This window comes from Lissotriton vulgaris, chromosome 5 (assembly GCF_964263255.1).
Source record: "Lissotriton vulgaris chromosome 5, aLisVul1.2, whole genome shotgun sequence".
Lineage (NCBI taxonomy): Eukaryota > Metazoa > Chordata > Amphibia > Caudata > Salamandridae > Lissotriton > Lissotriton vulgaris.
In genome coordinates, this window is record NC_141693.1 from 947,020,920 (window position 1) to 947,044,648 (window position 23,729).

The window sequence follows — 23,729 nt, forward strand, 5'->3', positions numbered from 1 at the left end:
GAGCACTGTGAGCTCCCTTGCCTACACCAAAGCATGGGTTCTAACTTTAGTTAAATGAACGAACTCAAATTTCAGTCAATGCTGTGATATATTAATTGAACTTTGTGTCTTTTTATTTTGAAAAAATGGTAAGTACAGATAAAAATATTCAGAACAACAGACACAAAATTATGTGCTATAAATAAAGAAATGTTCATGAAATGAAAGCAATCAATTACATTTAAGGTCTAGATAATAACATACAACATCCTAAGAATGCCTATTGTTGGCTCAGTATTAGATATTACTAATATAAAGTGATATAAAGGTTCCCCAATTCTTATAAAAGTGCTTTCATATCAAAGAGCCCTCCTGGGTGACAAGAAGAGATCTACACATCTACTGATTGATTAAAAGAACCATAATCCTGTTGTACTACTACTGCTTTTAGTTTATGAGTGATTACATTGTCCTTTTCCCATATGGCTACTGAAGTCTAACACACCGGAGCACCAGATGCCACTGGTTGTATTGGATGCTGTAATGACTTAATGACAATGACAAAGTTAGCAGTGAACCATTACATGTTTTAATGAAACCTGTTGAAATGTTTTGAAATGCTTTATTCACAATCATAAAGTTAGCTGTGAGTCATTACAGCCCCTAATGAGGTGTATTTTTAAAATTGCATCATGTTTAGGGGAAACATCCATTACAACGCAGTCATTACAAGGACCTACCTTTACAATGCAACTGTTATAACGCAACTGCCTTTATATCGCATGCCATTACAGTGCATGCAATTTCAATGCATGTCACTACAACACATTCCATTACAACACATACCATTACAACGCATGCCATTACAATGCATTGTAAGATAAGTAATGGTGATTCATTTAGTATTAGGGTCGGAATAGGTTTTGGGGTACATGGAAATAGTAATTTGTACCTCTACACTATCCAACACTGCCCATACTTATGCACTAACTGGAGTGGGAATAGTAATTTTTACCCATACACTATCCAACACGTAGTAGTTTCTTGCCCCTACACTATCCAACACTTTCCCTACTGTTGCACTCACTGGAGTGGGAATAGAAATGTTTACCCCTACACCATCCAACACTTACCCTACTGTTGCCCTAAAAGTATTATGCGTTGTAATGGTATGAGTGGTAATGGTATGCGTTGTAACGAAATGCGTTGTAATGGTAATTTAAAAAAAGCGTTAACTGGCATGTGTAAAATCATGCGATGTGATGGTAGTTGGGATGTAAAGGCAGTGGTGTAAAAGCATGCATTTTAACTGCATGCATTGTAACATCATATATTCATGTTTAGTGGTTTTGAATGTGTCGCGTTTATTTATCTTGGCATATTTCTGCTTTCGGCAATATGGTGACACCCTGTAGGCCTGCCTTTTGATAACTATAGCCAAATATATTGTGTACTATGGGGCCGATTAGGATTGCGGTGAATCTGCATCCTCCGGGCCGGCGGAAGCCACCGCCGGCCCGGAGGATGCGGATTCACCGCTGGGGTGATAGAAAAGACCCCCCGCCAGATTAGGATGGCAGGGGGGTCGGGAAGACCGTCCACAGATTTTACGCCACGGTCCCACGGCGGAAAAGCTCTAATATGGTGGCGGTGTCTATCAGACACTGCCAGCCATATTAGGATGCATGGGGAAACATGCTTTTCCACGGCGGCTTTTCCGTCGTGGAAAAGCATGTGGTCTTTTCTGTTTGGGGACCCGTTGCAGGCCCCCAGGGTGTCAGGGGGTGAGGGGGTGCACATGGGGGGTACCTATGGTACCCCCCTGCATTTGCTTGCACATAGCGGCAGGCACCACGCGGTGCCTGCCGCTTTGTGCATGCAAATGCACTGCATGTATTTTTAGCATTGCGGCGGGTGCTGCTTCAAGCAGCACCCGCCGCAATGTTAAAAATACAGGATGTGACCGCCAGGGTGGCGGTCACATCTAATTCGCACGGCGGGACCGCCGCTGCCCCTGCGGACGGTCTCCCCACCTCTGGGGTGGCGGACGGACGCAGGTCTGTCCCCCATCATAATGACCCCCTTAGTTAGGGATTTGAACTGTTATTAGGGTATCACCATAATTATTTCCACCTGTTATCATGTATATATATATATATGTAAATTAATGCTTAGCATTAAGTAGCATGTAAGTAATAAAGTTTGTTTTCCTTTGAAAGTAAATCACTAACTGGACAATGTTTATTTCCGGTAGTTTTCTGTGTGCCTGTGGACTGGGTAATAGCCAATACCACATCCCCTTTTAGCCCTTGTACTAGCGTGCCTCTGTCCCTTGAGTGTGTCAAGGACCACAATGAGGTTCTTAGTTCCCAGTAGATGCAAGGTTGTGGACATATTACTTTGGAAGGACCCACTTCCTTCCCAACTAGCAACCAACTTTATTACAATATCATATCTAAAAACTAGTACCTCCTGTCAGTTGTGACCCTTGCAAAATCATATGTAATAAAAATAAAATATCTTTACAAGAAGAGTTATTTATTTAACAGGCACAACATTATTATAAGACCTGTTTGGTCTAGAAACTGTTTTATCATTCCTCTAGTCTTACCATATTTTGCCAGTAAAATCATTTACTAACTCTAGAATATGAGATCTTTTTTCTGTTCCATGCATAAATATGTAACTGGAAAGATACTGAATATGAACATATAGCTGTAGATTAAACATACTTTCTAAAGCAGCCAGGATTAATTTGCCTATATAGGGGCCAGAAAGGTATTTTGGACTACCACTGATAAATCAACAAAAGTCAGTTGATGTACTGTTAAAACGCAGAGAAAAAGTGCAGGATACTTTTTTTATGCTTTCAGGATAAAAAATGCATGATTCACCACAAAAACTAAATATTCTTTTACAGCATTGCAAAATGGGGAGTAAATACACGGTTGAAACCTGTGCATTATCAAATTGAAAGTAATTGCATCCATCTAAACTCTGTCGCAACTTCTGTAAACAGGAACGTTTAGTTTTGAATCATCCTGGTGAAACACTTCTGAATGGCATCCAGTATGTAGTTCCAATGACTGGCCTTTATTTTACTTGCAATATCTTGATCACTTTTTATAACTGGTGTGGCACTGAGAAGAAAATGTATACCATGCACAAATACATCCAGAGTTTAAGAAAACAGGCACTGCACTTTAGAAAAGGAAAAATGACCCCAAAATGCAGTTCATGCTTTAATAATTCCTCATCCCTAGACAAATTAGGGCTACCATTTCTTTCCAATGGGGATCTTATCAGTAGAGCCACTTTCAATCTACAGCAGTGACAAAGCCATGCCTCTCTCACACTCAGAGGATTTGAGTGGGGAAAATTCAAAAACCTAGTTTATGATCTTATCATTTTGTCCGGTCTTCCAGAAGTGCTTCTCTCAGTTTTAGGAAAAAGTCACATCTTTATTTCTGAACTGATAACATCCTTGTACTTTTAGGAAATATTTATTTGAAATCTGTCAATAGATTCATATTGTATAAAGACTCCTCATCACTCCAGTTCAAGTCCACAGGTAAACAACCATTTACAATTGGTTCCTAGAATTATCTACAGCAGTACCATAATCTTTTGTTTATGAGTACCTATCCCTCCCCAGATACAGGAGATGCATTTTACATATATTTGCAGAGAAAATTGCTGTTGTGGCATAGTGAGGGGCACATCTTAGACCCAGTCTGCTCCAACTTCCATTTATGTGTTCAGGAACCTCTTCCAGTTTCTTGGTCTGATCACTTTTTAATACATTTTTCATGAACAATTCAGATGCCTTATTCCGTTATGGGACCTCATCATGGCAGGCCATCTCAAAGGATAGAGCCCTCTGCTTTGTGTGGAGTCCTGTTCAACACTCACCATACTACTGCCAAGGACTTGGGTGGCACTTTAGGGAGCTTTACTAACAGGATTTCACAGACTGTGAAATATTTATCCCCACCTCTCGGGAATAAGCAAGTATGAAACGCCCCCTCCAAACCTTGGTATTCTAGCGAGCTTAAGGAGTTAAAGCAGATTTGTAAACAATTGAAGCGCAGTTGGAGACTGGCCTATTGCCCATTGGCCAAATTAGCATTAAGGAAGAGTCAGAGAGAGTATCATGCTGCTTTTAGGAAGGCTAAAAGCTGTTTTTATACAGAGAACATTATTATGTCTAAAAACTGAAAAGACATTTTTTCAATTGTCCAGAGTTTTTTGACCCCCTGTGCAGAGTGTATTGCTTTTCCCGCCTCCGACTCCTGGTGTGAGAAGCTGTCAGGTTTCTTTATAGATAAGATCCAAATGATCCAGGACAGTTTTAGGATCAGTACTCTTGGGCAGGTGGAGCTTCCTATCCAGAACGCCCCCGTCTCTGATTCAGTCCTTATTTCTTTGACAGTCCTTTCACCCATTCCTTTGCAGGACTCATTGTCCATTCTTAAATCATTAAAATCGGGAACCCCAACTGATCCCTGTCTGGCTAGGCAGCTAACAGCAGCTGCTCAGGTGGTCAACTCTGAGGTTAACACCATTATTAACATGTCGCTTCAGAACGCCACAGTTCCACCTGGGTGGAAAAAGGCTAAATTGCTCCAGCTATTAACAAAGCCTTCCTTAGATCCTTCTACGACAGCCAGCTACCAACCGCTCCCTCCCGGCTGTGCCGAAAAAGTATGAGAAGGCAGTCTATAAATAACTTACCAACTTTTCTGAGTCATCTGGTGCCCTTCACCCAGCGCAGTCGGTATTTAGGGCCACCTACAGCACAGAGATGGCCCTTGATTTGATATCGGAGGCTATAAGAGAATGTTTGGATGCAGGCAGCAGAGCGGCCTTAATTTTATTGGATCTCTCTGCCACCTTTGATATGGTGCCCCATCGCCAACTGCTGGTCCATCTTTCAAACATTGGAATATCAGGTCTAGCATGGGACTGGCTCAAATCAGTTTTAGAGGATAGAACACAGCAGGTATGGCTGCTTCCGTGTTCCTCGGCCCCAAGAAAGGTGACCATGGGAGTTCTGCAGGGCTCCACTTTGATACCCCTTCTTTTCAATGTATACGTTACTCCTCTGATCTATTTGGTGGAGGAGATTGGTGCTATATTTATAGCTTACGCAGATGACACTCAGCTCCTCTTCATGTGTAAGGAAAACAACTTGTCCCCGAATCTAGCCAAAAAGTGCCTTTCAGCCATTTTTAACTGGCTTGCACAGGCTCAGTTCAAGTGCAATGAGGACAAGCCTGAGGTACTTCTGTATGAGTCTTTGCCCCCTCAATTCAGGAAGGATCTTTGGCCCACATAGTATCCCAGGTCTAACTCTGTTGGCAACCCGGTTAAGAATCTGGGGGTCTGGTTTGGTGAGGACCTCCGGTTTTCTACTCAGATAAAAAAACTGGCCAGAGTGTGCTCTGGCAAATTGAAATCACTTAGGAAGTTGCTCCCACTGTTTTTCAGACCTGCCAAGGAAATGGTGACTCCTGCCCTCATTCTGTCGCATATTGAGTACGCCAATGCATTGTATATTGGCCTACTTAAATACCAGCTGAAAAAGTTGCAAATTATTCAAAACGGGTTAGCAAGAGTGCTGATTAGTATCCCTGGCCGATCAAGCATAAAGCAACATCTACGGGACCTGCATGGGCTCTCACTCTTGCCCATGGTGCCCTCTACAAATCTAGGCTGCTGTATCCTAGGAGACGCTTTGATTTCTGTGTTCCCCGAAAACAATTGCACTCTACCGCACTATGTCTTGCAGTCATTCCCCGTTTTCGTCTTACGCAAATGGGGGGTAGTTCTCTTTCTTTTAAGGAAGCCAACGCCTGGAACTCCCTTCCTCATGAATTGAAAAATACTCAAGATCTCAGGCTGTTTAAGAAGCAGTTAAAGACCTTGCTTTTCATTTAACCCACAGCTCCTCTCACCTCCTTGCTTTCTTGCAGTTGGCTTTTGCGCCGGGACACTCTTGAGTAACCGTGCATGTTATAAGTGTTAAATAACATAACATAACAGTTGGATACAGGCTGTCCTTGCGTGGATTCTACAGGGTAATATGTCTACACTGATAAGATCTCAACACGCAAGTATCCTGGGGGAGGTTTGAACCTCCAGTAGGCTTATTAGCATTAGGTTGGCTGCAATTGGGTCCTGTTAGTGCTTCCTTATAATGAGGTGTGAAAGCCTCTCCCACAGCAGAAACAATGGCTTAGGGCTTCTGGCAGGAAGGTAGGTGTGAGGTATGTACCACAGCCCAGTTCAGGTAGGGTACCCAGTTAGGTTTCAGGAACATATTTAACATCAATAGGAGCAGGTTTGGGCCACCCATACCTGCCCATTCATAATTTAGCAAAAAGAGAGATCTTAGAAAGAGGTTTACTGGGCTATATGTAGGTAGCTTGTAACCAGTCACTTGACAGGGAGAGCTGGTCCCATAACCAGTTTGATGTAGTTCAAGAAGAGGGGGACTGCTCATGTGCAAAGGCACACCGGTTGCTGGCACATACACAGCTTCCAAGGGCAGAAGGGTGCTGACATGTTGGATTTTACTCTGAAAAGTGCACTGTGGGATACTTTGTGGTATGGCAAAGAGCAGAGGACGGCCCGGGGCCAGGGTTCAATTCCCGACGTGGCAGGGTCGTGGACCAGGGTCAGCGGACTCGATAATTCTCATCTCGGTGCCCACTCCAACCAGGGATCACACTCGGCAACTCTGGGCATTAGCTTGCCTCATCTCCACAACGGCCCCCCACATACGCCGAGGATGCCTGGTTTCACCTTGGAGATACCCAGTAGGGACCATCTCACAGGGAAAGCCAGGACGGGTTCCCCAGCGGTCTACTGCGCAGTGATACTCCTTCGGGAGTCGATTCTAGCGCATTACAAACCCACAATCAACAATCAAACAGGGTGTACTGGAAAGTAGTAAGGGTTGCCTCTGGGAATTTTTGTCTCGTTGGTTGAAGCAGTGCCCAGGTGCTGCTTCCACCTTTGTGTTATTAAATACTACAAACGTGGCAACTTATTCAAAGATCATCAAAACAAAGATGGACCTGAGGAAGAATAGAAGAGGACTGGGCCTGCTGTCTCTGAACTATGTGAATGTATGCTGTGCTGAACCTGCTCCCATAAAGAAGACAAAGTAGAAGGTAGAAGTTGTGATCAGGTATAGGGAGTGAAAATTATCCATGCGACTAGAGGACTTCGGCAATATTAAAATTTTGCATGTCAGAGCATTCCTTGCCAAAGCCAATGGCTACAGTGAGACTTTGTCCAATGAATATCCAGCTGCAAATCAACTTCAATGAATACACATTGCCGCCTTTCACTGCTGGAGGATTTCGTGTTTCATTTCAGAGTCGAAGTAAGAAGGTAAAATCTTTGACCAGGTTACCCATTTGGAGGTATCCAAGATCTCTCCATTCAGGTCTGCCTGGAATTGTGTAGAAGTCCAGTTCAACCACTAACAGTGACACTTGATTGGCACATTTCATTTTCTTGGCACTTTTTGCCCTAAACCTTTCAAAATTCATATCTGTAGCTCCACTTATTGGTCATTTTGGTCTCAATTCTCTTATTAAAATGTTCTCTATTTTTTAATTAGTTGTGGTGTTACTGTTAAATATTTTTCATAACTTTACCTAAATAAAGCAAGCCTGCTCTGGGCCATAGCTACCTGGGGTTGAGCTCAGGTTTATTTATTGCACTTGTGTGTTGGACCTAACAGGAGTTTTTCACCTATTACTCGAGAAGGACTCGCATCTTCCTCAAATAATAAGCCTTTTTTTACATCTAGCCATTCTGGCAAAGCAGAACTGGAGAAACAAATCTGTTTACAAGTCTCTTTCAAGCAGATCGTAAAACAGGTCTTTCCACTGGGAGTTGGCAAATCTCAGAAACTTATGTGGTAACTCCAGTTCTTTATTTGGCACGGACCCTGAAAAAATTAAGCTAAACTTCCTACCTTTTCTTTATTCCACTTTCTACTCTCTTTCAGCATATTCCCATGTAGGTATATTCTGGTACACTTTATTACATACTTTTTCCATCACAATTAAAACATGGAAGCAGACTATTTCCCATCTGCTCTTCTCATTCTCTTCCTACAGCCCTCTCAGACTGGCCCAAGGATCCAAATCAATCTCAGCAACCCATGTTCCTTCCATACTATCTTGCGATCATTTGGTCTGAGGAAAGACTCTCTTTTCAAAAGATAGTAGTGTGGCATGTTCTAGTCACAAGGATGCGTGGGAATAGGAATATTGAAGCAATATTCGGTCCTTTTCCTGAATCTTTTCCGTTGGGTTGTCTCTGAAGCTAGGAGCTTGCAATTTCATCTCCAGAGAGATTGCACTTGGAACACAAAGATAGGGCAATCAGAAATATGAACTGCCTACTTGCCTAATACTGCAGCCTAGTTTGAGGTAGGCTATATTAAATATTTGAATATCTAATTATGAAGCATAGTTAATATAAATAGACCTAGTAGGCCTATTAATTTTTCCATACTCGGTTGCCCGTGATCTAGGAAATTGGATTTTTATCTTCTTACTAACATGTGAAGTAACCTTTTTGACCCATATAGCACATCTAAAAGATATTTTTTGTAGCCGGAATCATACAAACTGCAATATTTAGCACCAAGCCTGGGCGGTAAACTCCGTTCCGCTCGCGGAATTTGGGTACATTTGCGTTCCGCGAAAAACGCAAAATTGCCCACAATTCTGCGTTCCGCGACTTTGCGCAATTATTTGCTTGTCCGCGTTCTCAAAATGCGCGTTCGCTAGATATTTCCCCCAAGCACGCAAACAGCAATTGTGAACAGGAAAAAATCATCGCGAACAAGCAATTCTGCGTGTTCGCGGAATTTCTGCGTGTTCGCAGAGATTTTTTACAGTTTCGCAGAGATTTGCGTAACACGATTACGCAAATCCCGCCCACCCCTATTTAGCACATCATTTTTTTTATGCAATTGGGAAAATACCACTCTTGCATCCATTATCTGAACTTTGTGTAACTGTGCACAACTCTTACGCTCAATGACAGATTACATTCCAAACTGTAACATATGTCAATTTTTAAGTCAAGTTTTACTTTTCAGAGTATGGCACATGGAGCTAAGGGCAGCCAGGACGTAATTACTGAAGCAGACAGGTACTAGAGATGTAGACCGAAAAATATGGGGTGAAGGGAGTGGGAAAAATTATGGATTTCCTCATGCAGATGAGTCCTGTGAATATTTGAGACTTCACAAACTCTTCTCAATATAATGCCTTTGCCTATAGGGCTCAATATGACTTGAAAACCCGTTAATCAATCATGCAAAGGTTATAAAATTACTACCACATTGTTTTCTCCCATCTTCATAAATTGCACCACATTTTGTTTACACAATCATATTCGTCATCAGTAATAGCACTCAATGGATATATTTTATTGAGTGTAATTTGCTGTGTCACAGTTTATCTGAGTTTCCAACCACAAGCAACTCTGAGGGAGCTCAACTTCAATGTCCCTTGAGCGTCAAGAGCAGGAAGGAATTGACTTGACAGTTCAACTAGAGAGCTAGTTTCAGTGGCCCTGGGTCACCAGTGGCAAACAACAGAGCCAGCTCGGTATTCTACCTACCAACACAGCCTGTTACAGGAACTTAAAAATACTTAAAAATACCACACTCATCATGAAAAAGAACTTGTCAACTGCAAAGTTTCAAAATCAAACTCATATTCGGTTACATTATTTTTGAAATCCTTCAAAACTGAACTGCCTGTTAACCACTTTCACAGATTCATGCTTTTAATGACAGGTAGGGCGTCTAAAGAATTTAGAAGCCAATCTGCATGTTTCACTATCTTTCAATTTGTGCTTACATTAACCGGTCGTTATATAGTAGCCTAGCATCTTCCAAAGGGCTATGGTAATGCTTCTGACAATAGATTAATGGGAATCATCAGCAAAAGACCATGGGGCATATCATCAAGGACCATCTTGCTGCTTTTTTGGTTTTAAAAGCCAAAAAAGCAGCGATTATATTATCTCTCTATCAATAACGCGGCGCTAACATGCATTAGCGCATGTTAGCTGCAGTTTTTGCAACGCCATGCATCTTAGCAACATAAATCGCTAATGAGATGAAAAGAAGGCGATCCTGACCATTACTCCATATAAATAATCACCAACAAGGCTTCGTGATATTTACAAGCATGGAGCAGATCCGCGAAGCCCGAATCGAACGCCTGGTAAAATCCTGACTAAGCTATCTGTCATATGGGAGGTGGATTTACAGGTTAAGTCCACACTCCCATATTATCAAGCATTCCCTTAGCGCTGTGAAGTCATCGCTTGATTTCAAGCGCTATTGCCGATTATCGCCATCTATCGCTGGTTTTCGCATCGCCATTTAACAAAGCGTTGCTAATACGCCAATAACAGGGCGATGTAAATCAGCGATAGATGGCGATAATGGTAAACGCGATAAGCGCGAAAAGCGCGATTTGCGATGTTTATCGCATTGCCTTGATGATATGCCCCTCCATCCTATAACAGCCAACCATCATCTTAAATATTCATCACTTTCTTAGCTAATATCTAAATAAAATCATATTTCAGTCACATTTGCAAAAGGGTCCGACCACTTAGCATTTGGGAATACTTTTCATATTAGGAGCAATGAAAGGTGATTGCACATTCAGAACATAAAACAAAAAGTTATCGAATTAGAGTAACTCGCCAAACTAGGTCGTATTCATCCCCATTTCAACAAGTAGTATATCCTACCTTTAAAATGAAGTTTAGTGTTTTGTATATTAGTCGTTACAGGGTTTCATACTCAGTTATGAATGTGTGTGAAATACCATGCTTGGTGCAGCAATTGCTGTTCAGTAGAGTCGTGCTTTGAAAGTAACCTCTGAATCATGCCTGTGAACATTTCTTTTAATATACGGATGTTTAGAATTCGCAATGCTTACATATTTCTAACTTCCACTTGCTTGTGCATTTTAGGACCACATTCAAAGAGTTTGCAGAGAAATACGGAAGAGATCCTCGATTTCGACTTGTCCTGAAGAAAAAAGATCAAGAACTGTTCTTCAACCAATTCATACTTCTTCTTAAGAAAAGAGATAAGGAAAACAGGTTGAGACTAAGGAAGATGAGATGAAACTCCCTGAATTGTGCAATAACAATAACTAAAGGAATACTGTGACTGCCATTATAAAAAAGATAGGAAATATTTATGTTTTTGAGTTATTTTATTTATAACCATAAGAGGAACGGGCCTAGTCGAACTCAACCTGTTCATCCGTGGTTTTATGGGGCTTCCCTGCAGATGTTTGTAGGGTGCCATTTCTCAGAGGATTAAACTGTTTCATATTGAAGCTCTTTTGTACAACATTCCGAATTTGTTGCATTTTTAATTGCCATGTTATGACAACCCTTAATTGCTTTAATTATGCAAATGATTTTTAAATGACACAAATTATGAATCTAATACAGAATTGTTTTAGAAGAGAAGCTTTTACCAGTCATCGCCATCTAACTATATTTCTGTGATTTGGAGAAATTATTTGAGCATTGTTGAAACTTTAAACATTAACAAACTCTGCTGAAAAGAATCCTTGTTGGGAAGTTTATAACTTAGTCAAGGCTCACATGTCTCTGTTTCGTAATCTGAGTAGAAAATCAATATAGTACGAAATTAATTGTGAAACTCATAGTGAAATGTTTTTAAATCTTGGCACACGTTACATAAAAAAAACACCTGTATATGGCTTTCTAATTGTCCTGATTGGTGAATCCTGAAGCACACTATGAGAGGAAAATCTGCCCATAACTGTTTCTGTACAATTAGTACAAAGCGTTTAAAGCATTAAATTCATATTTTTTCCATTTGATTGTACGCCGAGAGTTTGCATGAGATTTTTCTCATCACGTTTGTAAAAAATATTTTCAATTTTTTTAATAATAAATATTTTATGCCAAGATTACACTCTTCAGTTTCGTATTTTTCGGCTTCTATCTTTTCATTTATATAGGATGTCATTTATACAATATTCCTGGAAAATTTGATTACATTGAGCAAGGATCATAACTGACAGTTTAAAAGAAAATATATAAAATGAATAGACCACATTTTTGTGAATTTTCAAGAGAGTTCTGCGGATATTAGAATCAGAGGACCCGTTTGTTTTTTGATGGTTAAATGAGATGAACCTGCATGCGCTACATAGAGACCGGTGTGTGAATGGGCGGTGGGTGAATGGAGGCCTCCTCGCCTGCATCCAAATGCAGAAAAATGAAAGAATCAGTTATTAGATGTTACATCATTTATTTGTGCATCCTTATGTTGCACGTGTTGTATTCAAAAACAAGACTTTAATCAGTCACTATGTAGGAAGCAAACCTCAGATAGGCCTACTTAGTGCAGGGGGTTTTGTTCTTCTCTGCACGGAGTCCTCAGACCATAGGAAGAAGTTGGCAATGAAACTTGAAAATACAAAAGCAAAGTTTATTATACCTCTAAAGGTGGTACTAATCAATCAATCAATCAATCAAGGCATTTATATAGCGCACTACTCACCCAGAGGGTCTCAAGGCGCTAGGGGAGGGGGGTCCGCTACTGCTCGAACAGCCAGGTCTTGAGCTGCTTCCTGAAGGCGAGGTGGTCCTGGGTCAGGTGGAGGTAGGTCGGGAGGGAGTTCCAAGTCTTGGCGGCGAGGTAGGAGAAGGACCTTCCCCCTGTGGTGGCTCTTCAGATGCGGGGGACGGCGGCGAGGGCAGGGCCGGTCGATCGAAGCTGGCGTTTGGGAGCGTAGAAGTTGAGGCGGCTGTTGAGGTATCCTGGGCCTTGGTTGTGTAGGGCTTTTGTGCGTGGGTAAGGAGATGGAAGGTGATTCTCTTGTTGACCGGGAGCCAGTGCAGGTCTCTTAGGTGTCCGGAGATGTGGTTGCGACGGGGGATGTCAAGGATGAGTCGTGCTGAGGCGTTCTGGATCCGCTGGAGCCTCTTCTGGAGTTTGGCAGTGGTTCCGGCGTAGAGGGAGTTGCCGTAGTCCAGGCGGCTGGTGATGAGGGCCTGGGTGATCGTCTTCCTGGTCTCAGTGGCGATCCACCGGAAGATCTTTCGTAGCATGCGCAGGATGTTGAAGCACGTCGAGGAGACGGCGTTGACTTGCCTGGTCATGGAGAGGGAGGAGTCCAGGATGACTCCCAGGTTACGCGCGTGGTCTGTCGGTTTGGGTGCGCTGCCTAGGGCCGGGGGCCACCAGGAGTCGTCCCAGGCGGAGGGTGAAGATCTCAGAATGAGGACTTCCGTCTTGTCCGAGTTCAGTTTCAGGCGGCTGTTCTTCATCCATTCGGCTACCTCTTTCATCCCTTCATGTAGGTTGGCTCTGGCGGTGGCAGGGTCGTTGGTGAGGGAGAGGATCAGCTGGGTATCGTCAGCGTAGGAGATGATGTTGAGGTTGTGCTGGTGTGCGATGGCTGCGAGGGGGCTCATGTAGACGTTGTAGAGGGTAGGGCTGAGCGAGGAGCCTTGAGGAACGCCGCAGATGACTTCGGTGGCTTCTGATATGAACGGGGGGAGGCGGACTCTCTGTGTCCTTCCTGCGAGGAAGGAGATGATCCACTCCAGTGCCTTCTCCTGGATTCCGACGTTGCTGAGGCGCTGTACTAGGTTACGGTGGCAGACAGTGTCGAAGGCCGCGGAGAGGTCTAGGAGGATGAGGGCCGCTGTTTCTCCGTTGTCGAGCAGGGTTCGGATGTCATCGGTGGGTGCGATCAGGGCGGTCTCAGTGCTGTGGTTGGCCTGGAAGCCAGACTGCGAGAGGTCGAGGGATCCGTTTGTCTCGAGGAAGGCGGCCAGCTGCTTGTTGATGGTCTTCTCGGTGACTTTTGCAGGGAACAGGAGCAGCGAGATGGGGCGGTAGTTCTTGAGGTCGGTGGGGCCGGCTGATGGTTTCTTAAGTAGAGAGCTGAGTTTATCGTGCTTCCAGCTCTCCGGGAAGGTAGCGGTGTTGAAGGAGGTGTTGATGATGTCCCGCAGGTAGGGTGCGATGACAGTGTCGGCCTTGTTTAAGACGTGGTGAGGGCAGGGGTCGGTCTGAGATCCGGAGTGGATGTAGTTCATCGTGCGGACGGTGTCTTCGGTGCTGATCGGGGTCCAGGCGCGGAGGGTGGTGGTGGGGGGCGCTGGTTCGGTCGTGGCGTGCGTCGGTTGAGTGCTGAAGCTGTAGTGTATGTCCACGATCTTGATGTGGAAGTAGGAGGCGAGGGAGTTGCAGAGGTCTTGCGAAGGGGTGATGTTGTTTCCGGCGTTGGGGTTGGAGAGCTCTTTAACGATGTTGAAGAGTTCCTTGCTGTTGTGTGCGTTGTTGTCCAAGCGTTCCTTGAATGCAGTTTTCTTGGTGGCGTGGATCAGTTGGTGATGTTTTCGGGTGGCGAGCTTGAGGGCAGTCATGTTGTCAGGTGTTGGGTCTTTGCGCCAGGGATCGTGGTCCTTCTGAAGCTGAAGTGGACGCAGCTGTGGTCCGTCCAGTGGAGTCCGGTGGCGTGGCTGAAGGCGATGTCCTTGCTGGATGAGAAGACGGGGTCGAGTGTGTGTCTGGCGTAGTGGGTGGGGGTGGTCACCAGCAGGTTGTCCAGCAGGGTGGTGGTGTTGCGGTCGTTGTTGTTCTCCAGGTGGAAGTTGAGGTCCCCGAGGAGGATGTAGTCAGCGGAGGGGAGGGCGTGCGGGCTGACGAAGTCGGTGATGTCTTCGCTGAATTGTGTGCGTGGTCCCGGGGGTCTGTAAATGAGGGTACCTCTGAGGGTCGTCTTTGGGTCGGTGTGGATCTGGAAGTAGAGGTGCTCGGCGGGTGCGAGGGTGTCGTCGGTGTTGGTCGTGATGCGGATGGTGTTCTTGTGGACGATGGCAATGCCTCCTCCAGTCTGGTTGACGCGGTCCCTCCGGATGATCTTGTAGCCGTCTGGGATGGCGATGGCGATGTCGGGCGCTGAGGAGGCGTTCATCCAGGTTTCCGTGAGGAAGGCGACGTCTGGGGCTGTGATGTCGAGCAGGTTCCAGAGCTCGATGGCGTGTCTGTGGACGGAGCGGGTGTTGAGCAGGATGCACTTGAGGTGGCTGCTGCTGTTGAGCGTCGTGGTCTTGGTCAGTGCTGGAGTAGTGCAGGTCTGGATGCAGCCGAACTTGCTGGAGTGGCAGCAGAAGGGTCCGTGGGTGCATCTCGGGGTGGCTCGGTAGCAACCCAGGGTTTGGCCGGCGTTGAGTGCGTAGAGTTCGGTGGCATCGTAGGTCCGGCGGGTGGGCTGGAGTCTGCGGGTGCCAGGGGTCCTGGCACTGGGCGCGGTCCAGGCGCGGACAGGCGCAGACAGGCTTACCTTTGGCACACCTTCAGCGCTCAATCGGTGCTCCCGCTGCGCGTGTCCGCTGCGCGGTCGCTGAGGGGGCGTCATAAGAAGGGAGCCGGTAGGGTGGGTCAGCTGGGAGGCGGGAGCGTGGGATCCAATTGGCTGGCGGGGGGCGGGGCCGCAGGCAGGCAGCGGCTGGAAAGCGAGTGCGGGCTTGGCGGGCGGCCCTGCGGTGGCTGGGGCGCTCGCTGACGGCATAGGCGAGCAGGCAGGCAGGCACAGCAGCAGGAGGAAGGTGGCAGGAGCAGGAGGTACTAGGAGCATTGGGGTGACCAGGCCGAGGCGCAGTCACCCCAACTAGGCTACAGTCCACACAACACCCTTCAGTATTGTATAGAGTAGCACCCCGAACTAAAGCACATGGCCCCTTTTATACACAATAAGGGGGCTCAAAAGAAGGCGGTACAGAACACAAGAGCAGTTTCATGACCATACAAGGACATATTGGAAGGCACAATCGATAAGTGGGCGGAGTTAACAGTCTTCAGAAACTAGTAAACACATTGCTATCTGGAACTAATTAGTAACAGCCGCAGACTCTACTGAGCATGTCTGGGCATGCTGGAAGTGGGGGATGCTAAATATAGCCTGTTGCCGGGCAGACTTCAGGCGCAGTTAACAGGGAGGTAGGACAAAGCACATGATGAGCACATGGCGATGTATGGCATGCAAAATGGCCACAACAAATACAAAATGGAGTCGGTACGTTTGCTCCGATAATGGTCAAATACAGCATGTCTTCTGCTAATGCTTAACCCAATCGCCGTTGATTTACAACAACTATCCAAACTAAAATATCAAGACAAAATAACCAATAGTGGTCTGTATGGGTTTCTTAATAGCTACGTATTTTTCTTGTTCTGATGGGAGCAACATTTGTATAAAAACTAAGCCTGGGCGGAGTTCGCTCAGTTGCGCTCTGTGGATTTCCACAAAGTGGTAAAAAAACTCTGCGAGCTATGCAGAATTCCGTGAGCACGCGGAGTTGCGTGTTCCACCCGTCTGCGATGCGTTTTTCCTGTTCTGGAACACGTGTTGCGTGTTCGGGACGCTGTTTGCCTGCTCGGGGGGAATATCTCGCGAACTTGCCCATGCGGTCGCCAATGGGCGCAGCATCGCAAGCTTCACCAAACTTCTGCTGGATGCCTGATGGCGCGTCCGAATGACGTGTTCGCGATCGCACACACTCACGGGATCACGCGGCCGGCTACCAAAATCTTGTGCTGTAGGCGAACATATAGGAAAACTTGTCGGCGAACGCAGAGATCCTGGTAAGTCGCTATTGCACGTGCAAAAAGGCATTTTGAAAGCGCAAACAAGGGAATAACTCTGCTACGCAGCGGATTGCGGAGTTTTCGGTAACTCTGCATTCTACGCGGAATGCGGAGTTGCAAAAAATCTGCAAACTCTGCAAGCAGACCAGATTTTACTGCCAAGGGTTAATAAAGATATATTATGCAGTTCAAGTTATTTATCACTGAGAAAAAGACGTAAAAGGATATAATTAATTTCAAATTATTTCCAAAACACCATTTTTTAGTGTATGTGAATTTCGAGAACTTGTAAATAATACTGGCCAAAGTTTGCAAGGAAAAGCAAACATCTACTACAAAGACTTTATACAGCAACCATTTTATTACTAGAAACGCAACAAACAACAGTATTCTTTTTCAGTCAAAATATCCAGAATTGAGCTATTTCCTTGTGGTATTCCAGGTGATTGAATTGAAACATTGGTAGCTGGGGAATAACGCAGCCCCCGACAGTGCAGAGGTCGTTACCTTCTGGGGGGGGCCTCATTCAGCCCAAGGCCTCGGAATATATGAGAGTACTGGGACACTAAGGGGCCCTTCACAGAATGGATGGTGGCCCCCTTAATTTTACGTTACTTCACTGATTGGTAATGTTAGTGATGTCTCACTTTGAAATCGTTTTCAAATATTTACTGGTGAGGTTTTTAATATTGTGTGCAGAACTAGGCATAGGCATATGTGTGTGTCAAATATGTAACATTAAGAGTTACAAAGTAATTGATAGCTTGACAATCGCGAAAACACATGGTGAAACAATTGACCACAACTAGCACAGAATGGAGGAAGGGAAGAAGAGAGGCAGATGAGACAGCATATTACAACTGGAATTGAAACGGTTGGATGGGGTACTGCATATTAAAGATGCAGAAAATATATTAATGGAATGCTTGAATTAATCTAAGCTACTGGTAGTTACTAGGACTGGGCACAACACTCCAGAGTAAGTGGAATCATTTCAGTAAATCCCTTTTACTCTTTGATGTACAAGTACAGATGATTATGCAGTTACTTCTCCTTGCATTTTTAATAGTTATTTGGATAAAAATATCTTAATATGAGCACATGTAGCGAGTGCAAGCAGCCGCTCGCACACGCTCTTTGTTCTCTACTGCGTTTATTACTGTTTCTTAGCTCAAAATGCATCTTTGTATTCATTTTGGCTGCAAGTATGCATTTTGCTCTAAGAAAATCGTGCTAAATGCCAGCAGTAAGTTGGGGGAATTCCTGCCCCAGAGCACATTTAGCAACAATGAGTGGTCACTAATGGTCGGTATTCATCCTCTGTATCATTAAGCGCTATATTTAGAGAAAAATGCATAATTGCGGCCATTTTGGATGCAAGGGGGCATTTCCGCTATAGGAAATAGTGCCAAATGCAGAATTCTTCTTCTTACGTAATTCAAGTGTAATCACGCTGGATTTTTGATAATTCAGTGTGATTCATGACACTGAATTATGCGAGTTATGCCAACCACTAATAATAATTTTGCTGGGCCACATCCCACGTCCATCGTTATTTTGCACACCTTGCCACCATTGTTTGGACCAAGCCATATGCAAATCAGTCTTGATGAAGCCCCAATAAAAAAGTCAAGCCCGAACAGCCTGGCCGGGTCCTCCTGAACCAGGACACAAGCTGCACATGACATGTTTTGCTCTAGTTATTGTTCATCCGCCAGGTATAGCTTGGTTCCAGTGGCACAGTCTGCATGGGACCCACGTCCTGGCATACCTATGCCTCTTAGGGTGACAAACAAAAGTTTAGAAAAAAGTGATGGATGGAATGCTTAAATTAATCTTAGTCACTCATAATTAATCTGGGCCGCATCCCAATCCATCCTACCTCAGTTTGGAACCAGCCATATGCAAATCATTTTTGACCCAGCTCCATTAGGAACAGTGCAGCCCGAACTGGAACACAGCATGGTGTTGGCCTATGGCCAGGTCCTGCATCCCACCCTCATGGGCAGTCAACCTTATGCCAAGCACAGCATTCAAACATGCTTGGCATGATGCGCACTGCAGGGCCTGGCCTCCAGGCCCTGTGTCCAACCCCTCGCAGCAGGCAACCCCATGCCGTTCACTGCCTTTTCCCAAGTGTGGCGTGGGGTTGGCTGCAGGTCAGGCCCTGCCCCAAACTGTGATGGTCCTCAACCCCTTACACTGGGCACGAGTCATGCTCAGCAAGTGGACAGACGCATGTCCTCAGCGTCTTTTTAAGTAAGGCAAAGGCTCTACATTTTTCAATGGGTTAGAACACAAAACTATAAAAAGTGGGCCTATTGGCTTCATAAAGAGGTCAGGAAATCAATGTATATAAAGCAGATGTATGACCAATAATTATAATGACATCTGTATTTCATTAATTTGCACACTACATTGTTTAATAAAAGTGACTGCCGTAAAAAAGTATTAATGTCTTGAGCCTCAGCTAGCTATGCTTTAAAATCGATAGTTATCTCTTCTGGGGTCATGGATATTTTGACCCTGGAGACCTACTGTTTTTTAATGTTGCTGGGGGTTGCTACACTCCCTTCAGCCCCACACAACATAAAATATGGTGGTGCCTTTGCCTCTTCTAGAAGCACAACCAGCAAGAAAATGTGTAGATCCATAAAGCCTAGGGCAGTATGGGGCTCTCCATAATAGGAGCAGCGAGTGATAAATGAGCAGCTCTAGCTGCTCACTTATTATTAAAATTGTTGTTTTCGGGGGGCGTGGCTAGCAGCCAACGATGGCGGCCGCAGCTTAGAGAGGCTCCCGAGGCAAGGCGGCTTCCCGCAACAATCCGGACTAATTATCCGTATCTTCACAAGCTCAAAGGGAAGGGCCAGACCCAGAAACCGTGCAGCTACCAACGCAGCAACTTTGGGGTCTACGAAGGCCCGAGATCACATCGAGTTGCCGGGCGAAGACCGGAGCGGGGTGAGGCCTACTGCCAGCCTGGAAGCAGCGGAGTCACGGCGAGTTTACAGCCGGCCGGAAGTGTGCTGGTGGTGGCAGTGTGGAACAGGAAGCCCCGGCCCGTTGTGGATGTTACTCCAGAAACCCGTCAGAATACTTTCCGGGGATCCAAAGTCCCAAGGGCAACTCCGCGGCGCTTATTAATCCTCTACAGCTCCGCAGGATCGTCTAGGGGCGCGGAAGAAGAAGTGAAACTCAGACGCAACACCGCCATTTTACTGCCTACGCAGATACCACCTCGCGGACCTCCACGCGGAACGGACGCCACTACCAGAGCAAGACCTAACCCGATCTGCCCACCACCCTGCTGCAAGCCTCTGGCAACGCCGCAGCCACTCGCACAATGTCGAACAGAGGCCTCAAGAACAGCACCACCCAGGCTAAATTGGACAAATTTGCGTATGAGCGACAGACACTGCCTCAAGAACAACGCAAGCCCTCGGGAAAAACAACCGAAACAGAGGGGGCGACAAAAGCCACGCTTGAAGACGTCTTGGCGGCTTTAGCCCAGGTGCAGGCGACAGTGGGGGCGACGGCCATGGAAGTCACTCTGATACGGGCGGACCTCCTGAAAATGAGTGAGAAGGTCAAACAGGTCGAGGTGGTTACTAAATCCTTGATCGAGGATGTCTCTGAACTACAATCAGCAATGGAACGTTTACAAACAGACAACAAACAGCTTAGGGATAAACTGGATGACCAGGAGGGCCGTTCCCCGCGCAACAACGTCCGGATTTTGGGTGTACCGGAATCCGAAGACACGGGGCGATGGATCTCTATGTGGAGGACTTGATTAAAAACCAGCTACAGCCCAAGGGACTCTCGAATTTCTTCTCCGTGGAGAGGGCCCACCGAGTTCTGGGGGGAAACCAAAGTCTGGAGGTTCACTCCGACCTATCTTGGCTAGACTATTTAACTTCAGGGACCGTGACACCATCTTACAGGCTGCGAGAGTGGCACCGGCCATCCAAATTCAGAACTCAAGGATCGCCTTTTTTCCCGGACTATACGGCCGAAGTTTCCAAGAGGAGAAGGACGTTCTTGGAAGTCAAGAAAACGTTGAGAGCAAAGGAACTACCATATTCGATGCTCTTCCCGGCTCGACTCAGAGTCGTGGCAGACAAAAAAGTGTGTTTTTTTGACTCTCCGGACGCTGTCCGGGACTGGCTGGAAGGATGACACACGGTTGGTCGACAGCGAAAATCTCATAGGCCGGACCACGGAAGCGCAGACCGCAGCAAAAATGGTTCACAAGAGTCTGGTCGTGGGGGTGGAGCAGAGAGATCTCCGTCCCGCAGCTTTGCAGGAGCAGGGGGAGAGGAATGATTCCTGCCCGGGATCTATCTCAGCGATATTCAATGTTCATTGACTTTACATTCTTCTGGCTGCACATGGACTCTGGCATGGCTTACCCAAGAGCACGCAGGGATGCCGCCTGCTCGGGGGAGACACTCTCCCCCCTACACGCAAGTACTTTGGTTTGGGGATGGGTCAGGCACTCTGCTCAGTTGGGGGGGGCGGGCAGTTGAAAGTCCGTTAGGCAGGGATGCAGGGAGGGGGGGATGGGGGAAGGGCTGTTTTTGACTGTTAGGAAATTGTATGTTAGGTCACTGATTAAGACGAAATGTTCACCCGAGCTAATCCCGGGAGGGGGTAGTATAGGGAAGCTTCCAACCCACACGAGAACGCTCATCATCCTTCCGCACATTGGCACACCCACCATGACTGCTACACCGCTGCGCCGACACCTAGTGGCACCCCTGGGACCGAATGGTTGACGGCCTTGCTGCAGAAGGGGGGAATGTAGACCCCGAAATACAGTGCCCCTCCTTGTGTTTGCTATCTTGGAATGTGAGGGGGCTAGGCGACAAGGTGAAAAGGGGGCTAGTACTCACTGCACTCAAGAGACACAAGCCCACAATAGCTCTATTGCAGGAAACCCACTTAACGGGAGAGACCACCATGGCCCTGAACAGAAGAGGATACAAAATGATGGTCCACTTGGACTTCACGTCCGGTTCAAGGGGGACCGGAATTCTAATGCAAAAAAACTCACGATTCCTCCCCCTACACACTAAAACAGACGACCAGGGCTGCTTCGCAGCACTACAGGGGCAATGGGAGGGGAGACTCTTCAACTTGGTTTCGGTTTACGTCCCACCAGCACTTCATTCAGTACACCTCCCTAAACTGGGCGATTTTCTTCTATCTCTCCCGGAGGGGGAAATTATTCTCGGGGGGGAATTCAACTCTATTCTAAACACACAACTTGATAGATTCCCAACACCAGCCCCCGCGGGTGGGATGCCCCGCTTTCAGCAATTTGTAACAGCCATGGGACTGGTTGATGTTTGGAGACACCTCCACCCCGTTGTACAGCAGTACACGTTTCACTTAGCAGTACATGGAAGTCTGTCTAGAATCGATCACTTCCTAACACTGGGGGATGGACTTCATTACATAGAAGCGATGGAGATCCACCCGCGTGGGATCTCGGATCACTCCCCACTTACCCTTACTCTCACCTCACAATCGCAAACACGTAAACGCATCTATCCCATACATGCTGCATACCTCAAAATCCCCCAGGTTCGTAAAGCTCTTAAAAAAACGACAACACAATACTACATGGAGAATGTACACTTGGTACATTCAGCTGAGGTGCTGTGGGAGGCGTATAAAACGATGCTACGGGGCCAAGCCATAAATTCGGTCACAGGTTTCAAAAGACAACGGGCTCAGGAGTTGGATGCTTTGGAATTGACCTTACAGACACTGACTGCAACTCATTAACAATGTCCCACTCCATCCACCCTACATGCACTTACCTTACAACAACAATTGTATAATGATCATCTGCGCACACGAGTCAGGGAAAGTCTGTCCGACACTCAGAACAGGGTCTACGAGGTGGGTGATAAGGCTGGGAAAATGCTGGCATGGCTCGATAAAAGAGATGGGGACTCGAGAGGCATTTCAAAATTGAAAGATGAGCGTGGGGAGGTCCACACTGACCCGAGACACATAGTGGAACTGCTTGCAGACCACTTCGAACAAGTATACTCTCCCGCACACACGGTGACGTCAGAAATGGCTAGAGACATATTGGCCCCAGTTGAGGTTAATACATTAACCCCGGATATCTCGGAGGAGTTGGAAGCGGACATCACCACTGACGAAATTCAGCTGGCGATCCGTGCTTTAAATCCGGGCAAGGCAATGGGACCTAACGGTATACCGGTGGAGTGGTATCAGGCGATGCCGGAGACCCTGAGTATACATCTGCTTGAGATGTTCAAGGATTGTTTGGAGAAAGGTACGCTCCCACCAGATCAGAGAGCGGCAACCATAGTGGCCATCGCCAAACCTGGCAGTCCGCCTGAAGACTCCTCCTCCTACCACCCCATATCGCTGCTTAACGCAGAAGCCAAGATTCTTGCCAAACTCCTGGCACTGAGAATCTTACCCCACTTGTCGTCCCTTATACACCCGGACCAATCCGGATTCATGCCCCATCGTAACACGGCGCTAAACTTGCGCAGATTGCACGGAGTGCTGGCACGGGCGGACACAGTGGAAACTTCAGCATTGATAATGGCACTCGATGCCAGGATGGCCTTTGACCTTGTGGAATGGGCCTACCTCTTTGAGACACTGTCACGCATGGGCTTCGGCCCCCGCTTCATCGCATGGGTGAGGTTACTGTACACTGACCCACGGGCACGAGTGGTGGCCAATGGCCATATCTCCCGAGAGTTTCCCTTAGGTAGGGGCACGAGACAGGGCTGCCCCCTCTCACCATTGTTGTTCGCTCTCTCATTAGAACACCTCGCAACCCTGATTAGAACCTCACCCCGCCTTCAGGGTATTTGCTGGAAGGAGGGCTGGGAGGATCGGCTGTCCCTCTATGCGGACGACATGCTGGTTTACCTCACCAACCCGGAGACTGGTATCCCCGCTTTACTACATCTTTGCGACACCCATGGAAAGATATCCGGATATACACTGAATTGGGGCAAATCCGAATTGTACGTCCTAA

The 23,729-nt window shown here is 46.3% G+C and overlaps 1 protein-coding gene across 1 annotated transcript in view; it reads left to right on the forward strand.

The window, feature by feature from the left end:
• Positions 1–11,968, forward strand: part of TCERG1L (transcription elongation regulator 1 like) — a 1,282,749-nt gene extending 1,270,781 nt beyond the window's left edge. The window contains exon 13 of the mRNA XM_086920244.1: positions 11,011–11,968. Coding sequence (XP_086776370.1) covers positions 11,011–11,167 — 157 coding nt within the window. The 3' untranslated portion in view covers positions 11,168–11,968. The remainder of the gene's footprint in view (positions 1–11,010) is intronic.
• Positions 11,969–23,729: the final 11,761 nt, after the last annotated feature.